Below are 18,529 nucleotides of genomic sequence, written 5' to 3'. Positions count from 1 at the left end.
TGAACATGTTAAATAAAAATATGAAGAAAAGAAATTTTTGAATCACATAATGATCATACCTATTAATCGAGAGGTAGGGTGTTAGGGGAGGTCTTGATATCAAGCTGTATAGATGAATTGAGAGGTGGAGGTAGGATCAGTGACTTATGTGGAGGTAGGTGGAGGTAGGGTAGATGACTTAGGTGGAGGTAGGGTAGGTGACCTACGTACAGGTGGGGTAGGTGACCTACGTATAGGTAGGGTAGGTGACCTACGTACAGTCGGGATGAGGGACATAGTGGCATCATGGCCTGTCTATGAAGTGGGAGACCTTGTCGCCTCAAACACCGTGGAACCCTTTATAGACGGTAATAGAGATAAAATAGTTGACAATTGTGTTTTCATGTCTCTCGTGTCCGTCTTTAGGTTCGATACGCAGGCATCCAAGCTCGATATTGAGCTGTCAATGCTCTGCAGGTACGCATATACACCAGGATCAACATTGCCTCCCTTCCTGTGGCTCGAAACCTCCGGGACAGAACACTCCTCCTCAGGCTCAGGATGTACATCACCCACCAGCACATCATGAAACATATCCTCGCTAGGGGTGTAAGTAGGCTGTTGGATGTTTTGGTCTCCATCAGATTCGTTATCTCTTACTCCACCTTCTAAATTACCCTGTTGTTCACCTTTCCCACCTTCTGAACTACTGCCACTATTTGAACTACTAGAGCTCCTTGAACTCTCGGTGTCAGAATGTGCTTATCTTACAACCAGTCTATCAATTAGGGTGTCTCGAAACTCCTTCTCAGAATCGGACCTTTGACTTTTGTCTGCATTAAAGAACCCAGTAAGATGGTTAGTGTACATTTAACTACCGAATAAACATACTGTGGCTACATAGATTACACTTACATTTTGAGACTAAAAAATGTCTCTCTCGAGTGCTTTGAATGACACTGAGTGGGAGCATGACCACCATAATATACGAGGAATGGCTACTTTGCTCTTTCGAGTGGCAACATTCCCTGCTATTAAGGAAAGGATCTCGTCCACACCTAAATCCAAACAACTCAAATTTATAACTATGTTAATGATAAACCAAAGATAAAGTTAAGTTAAGGAACATCTACCTGGAATGCTCGGGGAAATCCACGGAGCGAGTATTTCACAACATAATTTTTATTTCCCCTCACCCTCTCCTTGTATAAACCAACCTTGTCGTTAAGTGCGGTCTTCAGGGCATCGAGTGTCCTCTGCCAAATAATTGTACCTAATCAAGATTGTTGTAGTAGTCTATGTCTTCAACATCGTCAAATAGAGTACGATCTACAACATTCTTTTGCTTATTTTTACCCATCATTGCAACCTCTGTGTAATATACTAGGGTAGTTTTTACAACATCATTGTCATTTTCAAATACCAATTTTTTATATTCTTCTTCAAGCAAATTCAAGTGGAATGCGTCTGAGGTCGACCGACTACCAAAGTACCTCGTAAAAAGTTCTTGTGAGGACTCCTCACTCCGTCCAACTCGCGTAAGAGACTGCCACAAACCAGTGATCAATAAAAAGTCGTCCTTCGAAAATGTGACAACCTTTCCTCTGACAAAGAAACTAATTGAGTCCATTTCTGACTTCTTCACTTCCCTTCATAACATATGGTGGATTAGTGGGCTATTGAATACAAGTCCAATGTCTAGAAAGCGACAAAAAACTGTTTTCTTGAATCTAACTGCCATCTGGTAAGCTTCTGCTTTACAATCTTGTTGGCATTGGCAACGTGGGCCAGGCAAGTTACTTCCCCGGGAAACCTATCAACTTCACAATTTTCAAAGATTTTGACATCTTAAATTATTCATGCATTGTATGAACATTCAATTTATCAATTAACAGGTTTGTACTAAAAAATCACTAACAAAACATATTATTAAAGTCTCGTTAATCTCGCTAATCTCGCTAGTCTCTCGCTAATCTCACTAATCTCGCTCTTGCCCATCTCGCTTTCGCTCGTCTCACTCTAGCCCATCTCGCTCTAGCCTAACTCGCTTTCGCTCGAATTGCTCTATCACATCTCGCTCTCGCAAAACTCGTCCACTACCTTGTCTGACTCTAACTATATCTTCTTCGTCCTCAACCAATGCAGAACACATCGAAACCCAAAATAAAAAACAGATGCAACCGATTAAACCCCGAAACCAGTTATGAACGTGACGACCGATCAAACGAAACCAACCTAAACAGACACAACACAACATGGAAGACAAAAATTAAATTCACTAACCCAGAAGAGAACTTCGATTGCGACAGTAGATGGACAATGGTTTTGCAGAGCAAGGTTGAACAACACTTGCAAGATAATTTTGAGTGAAGTGGGACAACCGTTGAGTTTGAGCACACTCGTATAGACTAGAGAGGCATTTTTGTAATCTCATCCCGTGATGACATAAGTAGAGAGTTAATTGACATTATTTTTTAAAAATGGGTCATTTGACATTTTGGACCCAAAAATTGGGTCATCCATACAAATTTTCCCACATCTAAATCTCTTGCTTTGATATCTACCTTTTGCTCATATTTAAAAAAACAAGTCAAATTTTCAAAATTAAAAAAGTAGACTTTAAAAAGTAGTTATTGTTTTTTAAATTTGGTTAAGAATGCAACTATTCTAATAAGATTGATACAATCCATGATAAAAAAAATAAAAGAAAATAGGTTTAATTTTTAAAAACTAAAAATAAAAACAAAATTGTTATCAACAATTATATATGAAAGAAAAATTTGTTATTTTAAGAGCTAAAATGTATATGTTGGCTACTTCACATAATTGTCATTTGATTTCTATATATATGTATGTATATAGGGCATTAACGATGTAATTGGGCTACTTGGATGATTCAGACGTTCCGAACAATGTTGAGTTGGAGCTGAAAATTTTTTAGTATGATACTAAAGTATGTAGTTTAATTACTTGAACTAAAAGCATCCAGAACTCGATACAAAATGATCTTGCTAGAAAGTAAAAAGTGCTGTAAGGATCGATACATGTATCTTGCAACTTCATGTGTTTAGTTTAGCGGGAGCTGCATCAATTTATTGACAAAGTCTTGCATGTCCTTCCATGAACTCCCATTGCTTCTCACTGCCTCCACCGCTTCTCTTCTCAGCGCTTTCGCTTTTATCTTCTCCGGCGAATCTCCGCTCATAGACTCGGCGATTACCTTCCCCAACTTGTCTGATTCAGGCACCGAGTTCGCCCCCTCGCAAACACGCACCGCTACTCCCAACTCTTCTACCAACAGCCTCGCGTTGATAAACTGGTCCGCTTCCATGGGCCAACCAACGATCATTACTCCGCGCACTATGCTCTCAAGCACCGAGTTCCAGCCACAGTGACTCAGAAACCCCCCCACGGCTCGGTGGTTCAGTATCGCCACTTGCGGCGCCCATCCCTTCACCAAAATTCCACGATCTGACACACGATCCTCGAACCCAATTGGTATTCCGTTCGACCCACTATCTGTTCGATGAATTGTCTTAACAACCCACACGAATCGAGTACCGCTTTTCTCAAGCCCGGAAGCCAGTGCTTCCATTTGCTGCTGATTCAGTTGCTTTTGACTCCCAAAACAAACGTAAACCACCGAACCATCAGGGCATTTGTCAAGCCATGTGAGAATCTCTGAACTCGACTCTCGAATTGGGTTTCGCCCATCCTCTGCAGCGCCGATGATATCTAGCGGTCCGACACCAAATACACGCCCTTCCCCCCCCAATTTCCTCAAGTGTTCTAAATAATCATGCTCCAAATTGTCGAACGTATTGACAACACAGGCCCAGCTGGATGTATTATCCAAGGCGTCGTCCCTCAATAAATTCCAATCTGGGTCCGAATCTAGGTACAGCTTTACCAACGATGGCAGATGCTCTTTTTTTAAGGAAGGTGATTTGGGGATTTCACTGAACTGGATGACAGGGGAAGATCGAAAACGATCTGTTTTAATGTGAACCCAACAAGAGTTCATTACATGGATGAGGAATGTGCTGACTGAGTGGAAAACAACTCTGGGAATTTGAAGATGGTCGGCGAGGCGTTGGGTCCAGCCGAGAAAGGAATCGGAAATGATGGCAACGGGAGGGGAAGGATGGGAATTAAACCACTCAACAATAGAGTCGTGGAGCTGACGGAGGGCAGCCATGATCGGGAAATTGCCATGGTTGCCGATGTGGCTGACGTGTTCGACGCCGACGGGGAGTTTGGGGTGAGAAGGTAAGGGGAGAACGAGGGTTTGAAGGGAAGGGTGGGTTTGAAGAAGGGGCTGAAGGAGGGGGAGGTTTTTGGGGGTAACCAAGAGGGTAATTGTGAAGCCGCCATGAGAGGCTAAGTGATTGGTGAGATCGAGGAGTGCGAGCATATGTCCCTGAGCTGGGTATGGAATAACCAGAAGGTGGCGGGAGGTGGCGGACGGCGGCGGTGCAGACGACATTGTTTCAATTTCAGGGTAAGCTTAGTCCAGTAAGTTGTTTTTTATGGAAATTGAAGGGTAAGAAATGAAGGAAGTTTTAGGAAGGAGAAAAGGGAATTGATTTGGCGCTTGTAAAAAGGAAGAAGAAAAAGAAAGAAACGAGGGAATGTGCAGAAGAAAGAGGAGAAGTAAAAGGGGAAAAGTAATGGCTGTGTTGACTTGAAAGTCTGGACGCAGGAGATGGGAATGGGAGAGTGTGTTTTGAAAAGCAAAATAAATACAGCAATTGTACTCCCCACTTGTTAACCACGCAACAATAGAAGGGGTAATTGCAATTTTAATTAAAAAAAATTTGAAAATTGGATGTGTTCTTAGATTTTATTTTTTACAAACATGTAAAAAAAAAACTCTTCTAAAAAAACAAAAGAAACATATGACAATATTTTATTAGATAATGTTGGAGATATATCATAGGTGTATTGAAAGAGCATCCAAGTTTTTTTTCAAATAAATATACGAAAAAGGAAAATACTTTTATGTAATGATGTCACATCAAAAATGAGAAAATCATTTTCAGAATGGAAACATTTGGTGATAGATTTTTTTTTTTTTTAAAAAATAAAAATATATAGTTGTTTTGAAAATATTTAGGTAAATATAGTTGTTGTAGGTAGGACCTTTAATATTAATATTGTTATTTTCAAAATTTATTAGAGAAATATTGTTGTTTTGAAACTTATTAGAGAAATATTGTTGTTTTGAGAATTTGAGGCTAGAGGTCGAACGTTGAGAACTCGATTAATGTGGAGGTCGAACGCTAAGAACTCAAAGAACAAAGAAAAACTTGGAAACAATACATAAGTCGAAACTTCAACCTTCGACAAGGGAAATCTCGCGAATCTCGCTTAGGTTGTCGAAGGTTGAAGTTTCGACACACATCCACCCTCGAGATTGCAGGTTTATTACTTTTCTTTTTCCCTCATAAAGGAAATAAAGTAATGAGATAGTATACTATATGTATCTGTGTACTCGAGCTGCTTCTAACAACCTATGCATTTTGTTTTCATTTCGAGTTAGACGGAGGCTTGTGGGATTGACGTGAAGGGGTGGGGATGGCTATATTTTTAGGAGCGAACTCCAGGCGAATATGAGGTGCATGGATACAAGTTATGCCTTGGAATGAAAGACAATTCCGAATTAGCTTTGTCTACGAACAAAAAAGTAGATCCATAATAATAAAAAAAAAAGTGTTTGTGATTGTTCCAGAAGAAATGAAAGCTAGTAATCATTAATGGAAAAATAACAACAATAACAGAGAGAGCGAGATATTGAAAGAGGGCGAGAGTGAGACAGTGAGATCTTAGGAGAGAGCAAGAGTTTCACTTTATTTGAACTTTCCATAGAAATATATATAAAAAAAAAGAAAAAAAAGGCTAATAATCATACTATAATTGAATAATCATTAACTATAATTGAATAATTAGATTATTATACTATAATTGAATAATCATTAGACAATAAATTGAATATATTAAATTATTATACTAATAATTGAATAATCATTAGACAACAAATTGAATATATTAAATATTATACTATAATTGAATAATCATTAGACAATAAAGTGAATATATTAGATTATTATACTATAATTTGAATAATCATTAGACAATAATTGAATATATTAGATTATTATACTATAAATTGAATATATTAAATTATTATAATGTAAAACTTTATTGATTACAAAAAATGAATATACAGTAGATTATTATAAAAAAATTGAATATACAATAAATTATTATAAAAAATTGAATATAAAATAAATTATAATAAAAAAGTTCTGTCCAATCCATCTCGTTGTGATAACATGAACTTTTCGGGTGTCAGTTTATGTTTATCGTGTCGGGTGTCAGTTTCAAATTCAAAATTCAACAAAGCAATTGAAGATATCAAAGGAATAAATTGGAGTTGTATAATTTTTTTTTACAACGTTAGTTTAGAGCAATGGACTTGCACATGGTGGAGGATTCAGATATGGGTGGATGATGACAAATCTATCAGAGTGCAATAAATAGAGTCATCAAAAGAGCTCGAATGTTGCCTATAAATGCTCTTGCTCAGATAACATTCTTTCAATGTGTGAACCTATTCGAGAAAAGAAGAGCAGAAATAAGGGATGCATTGGAGCGTCAAATAAACCCAAAACCTGTTGATCCCGATGTTTTGTACGACCATCCATTCATGCGATCATATGTTGTATAGCGAGATCGTACTACTGAAGAAATATCTTGCAGACGTCGAAGGCAGGATTTATTCAGTTGGACTGGCATCTGATCACAGCCTTGATCGAGAGATGGAGGCCTGAGACGCATACATTCCATATGTCTGTTGGAGAGTGCACTATCACTCTACAAGACAAGAAGTGTTGTTGGGGTTACCTGTTGACGTTGAGCCGGTCACCGGAGTGATGTACAATGACTAGTTAGAAAGTTTGTCAACTGTACCTCGGTGCGACCCCACCTGCCGACAAGATTAAAGGATCGAGGTTAAGTTTAATATGGTTAGGAACATCAATTTTGTGAGCTCACGGATGATGCAGATGAAAAACCGTCATAAGATATGCGCGAGCATATATACTACAAATGATGGGTGGAAGTCTGTTTTCAGATAAATCAAGTCATTTTGTTCACTTGATGTTCCTGCCACTATTAGCTAACCTCCATGATGCGGGGCGGTATTCGAGGGTGGAGCATGCTTGGCATGGTTGTATAGACAACTATGCAAAGCAACAAGACCTAAGGTTCGAGAGATAGCTGGGCCTCTCATACTTTTGCAACTATGGGCTTGGGAGCGATTTCCAACAATGGCTCCACAACTACATCATGTTAATGACGCTCAGTTAGTTGGACGAGCCTACGGTTCTCGGTATGTTGTTTTAATTCAATTTAATTTTTATATCACTGATCTAGTTATTTTAAATTTTAAATTATCAATTTAAAATTTAGGTGGAGAGACAAAATTTTGTGTACTAGGATAGCCACACATGTAGTCAACCAGTATAGATACATGTTTGATCTACTCAACCTGAACAGGTACATTACACTAAACCTAATTGATTGTTTTATTCACATTTTTATTGTATTTGTCTTTAATATTCTCTAATATAATATTTTGTGTTTCAGGTTATTTGGGAGCCGTACAAAATTATTGTGCATACTTTGCCTAATTTTTGTACGAATGGTCAAAACATATGGTGGACGATGAGTCCTCTCATATGTTTTCACATTGGTGAGTGGCATTTTCCTGACAGGGTGATGAGATAATTCGGTTTTCAGCAGGATATCCTATCGCCTTGTAATATTGAACCCGTACTGCATGATATTGACCTAAGGACTGAAGATTGGTCCGAAAAAATTGCACATTTGGTAGTGTGATGGCACTATCATGCAAGGTTTATTGCAGTGGGGGTTTCTTTTGAACAATTTGACACAGATGTCACTCCAGAATATATTCATTGGTATAATAATATCACAAGGCACTACGTCACTCGTCCGGGAGCAGCTGTGGATCATCTGGTAAATGAATGAATATTATCTAATTTTTTAATTTAAATTTATTTTAAATATTGTCTAATTATTTTATAATTCATAGAGATCGGACAACAGTAGACTCCGTGAGGTTGCGAATGATCGGAACCAAGGTTCTTGCGATATGTAGTAACAACCAAAGCTATATGGAGGAAATCATTATATGTACGATATACCTATTGTTCCTCCACCAGCTTCTAGACGTAGAGGACCTATTCGGGAAGAGGATGAGTTTGATGAGGTTGCACATAATGTGGAAGAGTTGCCCCTATGATGCAGACGCAGAGTCAAACTGATTATATTAGTTCAATGATGATGATGCCAGCATTTGGTTCAGGACATTATGACTCAGAGACTGATCCTTCGTCTTCATACGTGCATGGACATGGTGGGGGTCGTGGAAAGCATAATGAATATTTATATTATGAAGTGCCTGCAGAGGTACCAGAGCAACATCAAGAAGAACCCGAGCAACCTCAAGTTTGAAGTCGACGACGACAACCAGCTCGAAATCGACGACGTCCGCCTTGTGGGACACATTGATTTTTGTAATTATTTTTATATAAATGAATATTTAATTTACATTTTTTTATGAGTTATTATTTTTTTAATTTATTCTTTTAGAGTTTAAATAAAATAATAAATATTTTTAGAATTATTTTTTATAAAATGGAAAATTAAAAAAAAAAAAAAAGATTAGAAGAAGAAGGTGGAATGTGTATAATTAAAAATGAAAAAAAAAAAGGAAAATTTGTACAGTATTCTCGCTCTCTATCAAAATCTCGCTCTCGCTCACGCTCACGCTCTCGCTCAAAATCTCGCTCTCTCAAACTCTCGCTGTCTCTCATAATCTCGCGGCAAAAAGAAGGAGATTCATTAGCTCGTTATTTAGTCAGATTGCTGAGATAACAGAATCCGTTTGAAAACAACAATATTTTCCTAAAAAAAAAAGGAAGGTTGAGGGTTCAAAATTCGACCTATCTAGATTGAAGGTCGAATTTTCAACCCTCAACTTATTTAAAATAACAATATTTTTACAAATAGTTTGAAAACAACAATATTTTCCTAAATAGTTTCTAAAAGTACAATATCCTTTTAATTTTCCCGTTGTAGGTAGGTCTACGTTTAAGTTATTATAAAATATGTCTCGATCAGACCTGGCATTCGGCTGCTGAACTTGATGATTGTTGTCTTGCTTTCCAACTGTATATGTATATTTTTTCAGTCGCTTAGACTATTAGAAATGAGTTTTGATCCAGTGGTCATTGGTTCTAAGGAAATAATTAGTGAGAATGTTTGAATCTCGCTTCTGGTAAGTTTCTTTCTTTTCTTTTCTTTTCTTTTTTCTTTTTTCTTAATATTCCATTTTTTATTTCATACATCCACTTGTTTTTTTTTTTTTTTTTTGATATATTTTCTTATTTCACTTAAAATCAGTTTTAATATATAAATTCTATTTTTAATTTTTCTTTCATATAAATAGACATAAAAATATATAAATATTTTTAAACTTTTAACAAATTATTTAAGAAAAATTAATAGTTTTAATTGAGTAAATAATAGATGTTACATTGATTATGACATATTGGACACGAAGTTAAAATTTATATATGTTATAATTAACAACAATTAATTTTTAACATTTTCGATATATAGAAACAAATTTAAAAGTATATGGACTAAACTGTTAATCTTATATGTATTGGGGTTGATGCCCTAAATCTCGTAGAGTCCTATAATTTGTAAACCTTGTATGAACAAACATATATGTGATTAATAATATTTGATATTTTATACACTTTGTCTATAAAATATATGATATTTTAGTTGCATTAACCACAAACTAATAAACTAATATATAAGGTTATCGTTGTAACTTAAACATACATGTGGAGATATACAGGTGGATCATGTTTAAGTGATAACCTAAATGGTCTGTAGTATATGGATAAGGTTGGGTACCTTATCCTAGTGACACTACAAGTATGACCCGCTTTATAGGTGTTACAAACGTTGTAAAGTGCTACAAATGATTTGATCCTGATCATTCATGTACTAGATATACGAGCGGGGATATTCCTGTCTCTTATACACATCTAGATGTGTATAAGAGACAGCTAGATCACCAACTCAACAAGCCTACCATTTTGGGGATTCGTCTGATTGGGGAGTTGGGAACTCAGCTACACAAGATGGAATTTACTCCTTCCCAAAGCAGGGGTAAGTAGACAAATTGCTCCCTTAAGGGTTGATTTCAGGTCTTGAACAATGTGGCGCCACACCCTCTCTTGGCTCAAGAGGGGTTTAGTCATAGTAAGACTATGATCTATTATTCATTAGAGGGATCAGTGATACTTAAAGAGTTAGATGTAACTACAGGGGCAAAAAGGTAATTTGGTCCAGTTGTACTTACGAGCAATTTGTGAAGGGTCATCGTACTGTTGATTGGTTATATCCAATGGACACAAAAATATATCTGTAGTGTGAAGAGTGCAACTGTCGGTATTTAGTGAAGTGTCCGACAATTAACGGATGGTGGATAATGTAATTAAAGAGTTTAATTAATTATTTACGTACAGTTGAAACTTCAAGTTACAGGTCCATAAGGTCTCATTGGTAGCTCAAAAGGATTTAGTTGAGAATCAGTTTTGGTTAATTTGAATTATTTAAATTAATAAGAGGGAATTTAATTATATAATTGATTCAATTATATATGATATAATTGATATAATGTATTTGATACATTATAGTGTATTTAGAGGAAATAAATATTTAAATATGATTCAAATATATTTTCTATGAATGAGATTCATAGTTGTTAAATTTAATATAAATATACCATAAAATAGAGAAAAAGAACTATAGTTTATATTATATATGATACAATATTAAAACTGTATGTTATAAATATAATATGATAAGTTGGTTATCATAGTTATTTTTATTATTAATTATTTAGATAATTAATCTCTTTTTCTCTTTAACCACCTTAGTGGGAGATAGTGGTTTTTATGGAAAAATGAATAAAATAAAAAAAAAAAAAACAGTTTTCTTCTTCTTCCGAAGTCTACTACACGAAATTAAGAGCCTAAACGATAGTCTCAAGAAACTACACAACCGAAGCACTTTGCTATACGATAGCTTGTACTTCCTCAATCGTCTTTCCCCTTCAAATCTCACAAACTCCCTCCTAACCAAAATAGTCAGAGCCCACCACTCCTGGGTTGTCACCTTGGAATACTAAGGAAACCAAATGGTAGTGTCTGTTAGAGTATATCAGCAAGCAGCGGAAGCAACAAGGATCAATAAACACTCTAATTCATTAATTTTGGCAGAAACTAAAGCATGCTTACACAGTAACAAGTGGGTTTCAATTCATACCTTTATAAAACTTCTTCAAATCTCGATTCTTAACTGCAAACTTCTCTGAATCTTGTTGTAGACCACCTTAAGATCTTCCCCACTATTCTCTTGGAGCTTTAGATTGAGTTGTGAGACTCAAAATAAGCTTGAATGAAGGGAATTTGGAGAATAGATCATTGCTACAACCCACTTGAAGAACACCTTCTTCAACACGAATTTTTCAGCAAAAAATCTATATTGCATGCCTCAATTCCACTCCAATATTCTCAATATATTGCAGACTATCATGCAAAGAAGATGGTTGCATGAGATACAACTCATGCCTGGAGTTATTGAAGCCAAAAGAGGTGGGTTTTATGTGAGCAAGTTGAAAGAGTAAATGGAAAAAGTCATAACTCATTTTGTGTTCTTAAAACTTTTCAATTTTTTCAATTGATTTCAAAAATCAATTTGATTTTTAAAATTGAAAATATTATTAATTAATTTCATAAATTAATTTTCTTAATAAAATAAATAATGATTTAAACAATATAAATAATTTTAATTAATTTAATATTAAATATTAAATTAATTTTACACAAATTCACCTTCAAATATTTAAATCATATTTAAATATTAATTNCCTTCAAATATTTAAATCATATTTAAATATTAATTCTCTTATTACGTTTAATTCTTAAAATTAAACGTGTAATTGTATCTCATATAATTACTAATTCCTTTAATTCTAATTTGAACGTTTCAAATTAACTTATCACGCTACTCTAAAGCTAATCTATTTACGAGCTAGTAGGGGGACCTCGCGGACCTACAGATCATGGGCTCCAACGATCTGAGATTAATTGGCTAAACTCATTAGACCAAATTAATCCTCATTCGTTAACTAATGGGTCACTCCACTAAAGTCCATAGTTGCACTCCCCTCACTATAGATATATTATGTCCACATGATTTAACCATAATCAGTAAGGTGACCCTTCACAGGTTGTTCGTTATAACGATTAGGTCAAATATTTATTTTACCCCCGAGATCATGTCTTGTTCCTCAAGTTTCTACTGATCCTTTAATGAACAACTGGTTTGTGATCCAATCACTAAACCAAACTCTCTCAACCCAGTGAGAGGGTGGGGCCCCTTGTTCAAGACCTAGATTTAGTACTAGAGAGAACAACCTTTCTCATATTCCTAAATCGGGTAGGCGTGAACTCTGTCTTGCACTCTATGTCTCTAGCTATCTATTAGGCCCTACCCCTGAAATGGGAGGCTTATTCAGCCGACGTTGTTGAGCCAAACCTCACCTATGCAAATCTAAGGATAATCCCGAATAAACAAGAGTTCATAGTTAGCTCAGGATTAAGATCGAGTTACCTAGGTTATCTAAGTGAAATAGTCAGTCTTATACAGTAAACAACGTTATAAAGTAAGAGTGACTTATTTCTTGGTCCGATTTTATGCAAACTCATTGCATAGGACGCCCCCACTTCTCATATCATAACATGTACGAATTAGGATCACATTGTATGTAGCACTTTACAACTCTTTGTTACAACTACAGAGTAGGCACATCCAATAGTGTTACCAGAATAAGGTACCCAACCTTAATCATGTACTATAGATCGTTTTTGCTATTTACTCGAACTTGATCCATCTTTATGTCTCTACATAAAGTTCAAGTATTCATATAATGGCCATGGATCTTTGTTTATTGGATTTAGACTTTTATGTATTCAATTTATAAAATCAATAATAAACTTATTATTGATTATAGAAAATGTTTCTCTTTTTACAAAGTGCAAGTTTTAGGACATAAAACTCAACAGTGTCCTTCTCCTTTTTAGTTCGAGTTTGGTTGTTGTTCGAGGAGTTTTATTGTTGTTTGAAGTGTTTGTGACAGTTCAAGGGATTAACTTGAAGAAAAGTTCTTCAAAGGTATAATCACTTAAACCCTTTTGTAGTTTATAAGCATGCTGTAATTTATGTTATGATGAATAATCTGTATGTTTTATTGTAAATATTTGTTTTCAATCGAAATTGTATTTAGATGATCCGCTTCCACTCAAAGGTTCTCTGTAAAATAAGTTCCTACAGTTGGTATTAGAGCTAGGTTGCAGTTCTGATTCCAAATTTCATTTGTTGTATTGAAATCATTTATAGTTTGGTGGGTTATATTTTCTACATTGTGTTTAATCGTTAAATATATGTGGCTGGTTTGTTGATGGATGTTTCAGGGTAGTAATCTCTGTTTTGGCTTTTCGTTTAAATTATAAAATTTAATTTGTAAGGGCCCCTACGTTTTTAGGCATTAATTCTTGCAATCAAGTCTGTATCCGTGTAAGTTTGAGTCGTACGTGAAGCTTCAGATGCAAAGGTTGCAGTGCATTTCGATGGAGAAGATGAAACAGTGATCGTATCGTGTAGCTTGAGCTAAACGATTATTTAGATTTGGCTATGCGTTCATGCAGAATTTTCTATTAGCATTTGCTAAATGATAACATAGCTAATGCTATGCGATCGTGTAAAGTTGCATCATGTTGCGTTGGCTGCATGATCGCGTAGGTGCTCGAGAGTTAGACAATCGCATGGTATATGATACTCAGCGCAAGGCATGTGTGCTAAACGATTGTGTAGACTATCATGCTCATCACATAGTCAGTAGCTACATGATCACATAGTATANAGGCATGTGTGCTAAACGATTGTGTAGACTATCATGCTCATCACATAGTCAGTAGCTACATGATCACATAGTATACGATACTCGGCGTAGCTACTCGATTGTGTAGACTTTTATGCTCATCACATAGTCTTTAGCTACATGATCGCATGGTATGCGCTACTCGACGCATGTCGCACGATCGCGTAGACTTTCATGTTCATCGCATAGTCCAAAGCTACGCGATCATTGCTACACGATTGTTTATACTTGACGCTCGTTGCTCGACGATCAGAAGATTTGCTAGACGATCAAGTTGCAAGACTTCAAGGTGAGTGGTTCAAGACCCAGTTCACTTATTCCGAACCGGTGGACTCAACTTTTGCAATAGATTAGCATGTTCTTTTCTGGTTTTTGAGATTTACTATCTCGGTCCATCAACTTTTATTTAAATATGCATGTGATGTATGTTTATTATATATGCCATAATGTATGTCATATAGTTTTAAAATCCACCATAGGTTATACATTTTTTTCATGTATCATCTTATATTATAAGTGTTATAATATATTAGTATGCATGATTAAATTACATAAAGCATGCTCGTGCATTATATAATATAAGAGTTATAATATATGCATGCATTATAGCATATCCATGCATCATTGATATTATAAATGTTATAATATAAGGTTATATGTATGTATGGAATGTATGCTATAGCTTAGTTCATTACTTGTTTATATAAAAGTTATATATTAGTAATGAATGAACATTGCATGAAGCATGACACTACTTTAGGTTAATTTATAATAGTTATAAATAACTTATGTATGTCATTCTTGCAATGGTTAGTTTTAATTGTTTCATTTTTTATAAGAGTTATAATTAATGTAATTAGAATTAAAATCAATATAAATAGTTGTATGCACACCTTAGGCTTTAATCATTTTTTAAAAGTGTTTTAAAATTTGATTGAGATAGACCTAAGATCACGTTTCTAATGAGATTAGAAATCTAAGTTTAATATTTTAAATCGGTCTAATAGGATTAAATTGATTGTTAATAAAAGATTAAATATGTAACAAATGTATCTATAAAGGACCTTTTGGCTAAGGTTTGTTCTGGCTAGGCTGGGATACTTAAGTCAATGGAAACGTCGCACCCCTACCTGAGAACCTATCTGGAAAGGTGAATTAGATAGGTTTGTTACATGCATGCAAATTTGATGAAGTCTGTTAAAGAGTTTAATAAGACTTGAATCAAAGTTGTTTAATCATAAAAAACAAGAGTTGTTTTTTAAAAAATTAAACAAATTACTTAGATAAAATCAATAGACGCGTTTTCTAAGTTAATGGACCATAGGTAGAACATTCAGTGGGAGAAAAATAAAGTATATGATACTTCACTTCTACCTCTACCGTTTCTCCCTAAAAGTTCATACCATGAGATCTATCCTCGACCTCAAGGCACCATGGGAGTGTCCTCTACGGGTGGCATTTGGGTAGGTCAATACCAAATTTGATGGAGAGAATATTCATAGTAAGTGTGAGCGGGACGTGTGACAACATATCCCTCAATCTCTCTCATTAGGTTGGATAAAGTTTTTGTGCATCGCCTTGTGGCATTGTGGGTGTCCCCCTAAATGATGACAGTTTTTCAACTCTTTATTTGATCTCCAGAAATGGATAGGGTTGCTTTAGTCTCTTGTTTTAATCGGCTTTTCCCTAAGGTTGGCTTATTAGGGCGGGACTCTATGACCTAAAATGAGGGGTTACACTTTCACAGAATTGTTAAGGATGTTAACAAATTCTAGACCGAACAATGGTGACTATTAGATTTAGTTACAAGGAGTAGTTTCTGTCTAATGGTTGAAAATGTCTCATTTTAGTGAAAGGGCACTTGATCACCCTACGACGACTTTTGTCCTGCCTCACCGAAGCATCATTACAAAAAAATGTCACTTAGGGTACACTAGACTATTTTACTAAAACTTGATTGGTTTTCTAAAAGTGGTTTAATGTAAGTAGACTTAGTTAAGTTTGTTCTTTTTTCAGCAATTTTAATATGGCTACCGATACACTTAGTTTGCTTGTCGCCGATAAGTTAACTGGTGAAAATTATGCTAGTTAGAATAACACCATTAACACGATTTTGATCATCGATGATCTTTGCTTCGTCCTTACGGAGGAGTGTCCTCCTATTCCACTTTCTATTGTTGCTCGAAACGTTTGAGAAGTGTATGAGCGCTGGACACGGGCGAACAAGAAGGCCTGAGCATACATCTTGGCCAGCCTTAATGAAGTTTTGGCCAAAAAGTATGAGCCCATAATCACTACACGTGAGATCATGGAGTCCCTGAGAGGAGTGTTCGAACAACCATCCGTGCAGCTCAGGCACGACGCTCTAAAGTACATCTTTAATTCACGAATGAAAGAGGGAACATCTATTTGGGAACATGTTCTCAATACGTTGGTTTATTTCAACGTGACTAAGATGAATAGGTCTAGCATCGATGAGGCCAGCCAGGTTAGCATTATTCTTGAATTCTTACCAGAAAGCTTCCTTTATTTCGTTAGCAATGCTGTTTTGAATAGAGTTCACTACAACCTTACAACTCTACTCAAAGAGTTGCAGATTTTCCAATCCTTACTGAAAAGTAAGGAGATGAAAAGTGAAGTAAATGTTGATTCATCATCCAAAAAGTTCCATAGAGATTCGACCTCTGAAACTAAGTCTATACCTTCTTCCTCCGGCATTAGAAAGTGAAAGAAAAAGAAGAGTGGTAAGGGGAGTGCGCCTACTAACCCACAAGTTGTTGCTCCAAGGGGTAGGCAACGAGTGAGGGTTGACAAGGGAAAATGTTTTCATTGCAACCAGGNAACCCACAAGTTGTTGCTCCAAGGGGTAGGCAACGAGTGAGGGTTGACAAGGGAAAATGTTTTCATTGCAACCAGGACGGGCAATAGAAGAGGAACTGTCCTAGATATTTGGCTAAAAAGAAGAAGACCAAACAAGGTAAATGTGATTTACTAGTTTTGGAAACTTGTTTGGTAGAGAATGACAATTCTGTCTGGATTATTGACTCTAGGGCCACTAACCATGTTTGTTCTTCATTACAGGGAATTAGATTCTGGCAACAGCCTGGTGTTGGTGAGATGACGATGTGAAGTTGAAATTGGACACGTTGTCTCAACTGTGGCAATGAGAGGTCTCCGGTTAACTTTACAAAACAAAATTCTCATTCTGAATGATGTATTAGTAGTTCCCGATTGAAAGAGGAACTTAGTTTCTCTAAAGTGTTTACTAGAATGTAAATGTCAACTATTTTTTTCTTTTAATAAAGTGTTTATTACTAAGAATGATGTTGATGTATGTTTTGCATAATTGGAAAGTAATTTGTATGTGCTAAAGTCGTTAACAATAAATTTCCTCCATAACATAGAGATGTTTAAAGCTGTCGTAACTCAAATAAGCGACTTAAATTTTCTCCTAAGGAAAACGCCCAACTTTGGCACCTAAGGTTAGGACACATTAATCTCAATAGGATTGAGAGGTTAGTGAAGAATGGACTTCTAAGCAAAGAAAAAAATTCTTTACCTGTGTATGAGTCATACCTTGAAGGCAAAATGACTAAAAGGCCTTTTACTGGAAAAGGTCATGGGCCAAAGAGCCTCTATAGCTAGTGTATTCATACCTTTGTGATCCGATGAGTGTAAGAGCCAGGGGAGGCTATGAATATTTCATCACTTTCACTGATGATTATTCAAGGTATAGGTATGTTTATTTAATGCAACATAAGTTTGAGTCTTTTGAAAAGTTCAAAATGTTCAAGGCTGAAGTTGAAAACGCATTAAATAGAACGATTAAAACACTTCGATCTGATCGAGGTGGAGAGTTTGTAGATTCATCTTTCTAGAAATATATGATAGAACATGGAATAGTTTTCCAACTCTCAACACCTGGTACACCTCAATAGAATGATGTATCATAGGGGAGAAATCGAGCCCTATTGGACATGGTTCGGTTTATGATGAGTTACGCTTTCTTATCTAACTTGTTTTATGGTTATGTAGAAAAGACTGCAACTTATATCTTGGCCTATGTTCCCTCCAATAGTGTTGCCATAACACCTTTGGAGTTATGGAATAGTCGTAAAGTTAGTCACGTCATTTCCAAATCTGGTGTTGTCTAGCACACGTGCTTAAGGTTAATCCTAAGAAATTGGAACCATGTTCAAGGTTATGCCTATTTGTAGGCTATCCTAAGGGAACGATAGGAGATTATTTCTATGATCCTAAAGAAAACAAAGTGTTTGTATAAAAAAATGCTACTTTTCTTGAGGAGGATCATATAAGGGAGCACAAACCTAGAAACAAAATCGTGTTGAATGAGCTTTCCAAAGAAACTACTGGATCTTCAACAAGAGTTGTTGAAGAGCCTATAACTTCAACAAGAGTTGTTGAATTAGGTTCATC

General features: G+C 35.8%; 1 protein-coding gene across 1 annotated transcript; it reads right to left on the bottom strand.

The window, feature by feature from the left end:
- Positions 1-2,845: 2,845 nt before the first annotated feature.
- LOC120082130 (UDP-glycosyltransferase 89A2-like) lies at positions 2,846-4,731 on the bottom strand. Its single transcript, XM_039037371.1, has one exon. The coding sequence runs from the start codon at positions 4,463-4,465 to the stop codon at positions 3,047-3,049; it is 1,419 nt and encodes a 472-aa protein (XP_038893299.1). The 5' UTR covers positions 4,466-4,731; the 3' UTR covers positions 2,846-3,046.
- Between the last annotated feature and the right edge of the window lie 13,798 nt (positions 4,732-18,529).

The sequence above is a fragment of the Benincasa hispida genome, chromosome 7 (assembly GCF_009727055.1).
Source record: "Benincasa hispida cultivar B227 chromosome 7, ASM972705v1, whole genome shotgun sequence".
Taxonomy (NCBI): Eukaryota; Viridiplantae; Streptophyta; class Magnoliopsida; order Cucurbitales; family Cucurbitaceae; genus Benincasa; species Benincasa hispida.
Note: the sequence above shows the minus strand (reverse complement) of the source record. Positions and strands in the feature narration are given on the sequence as shown.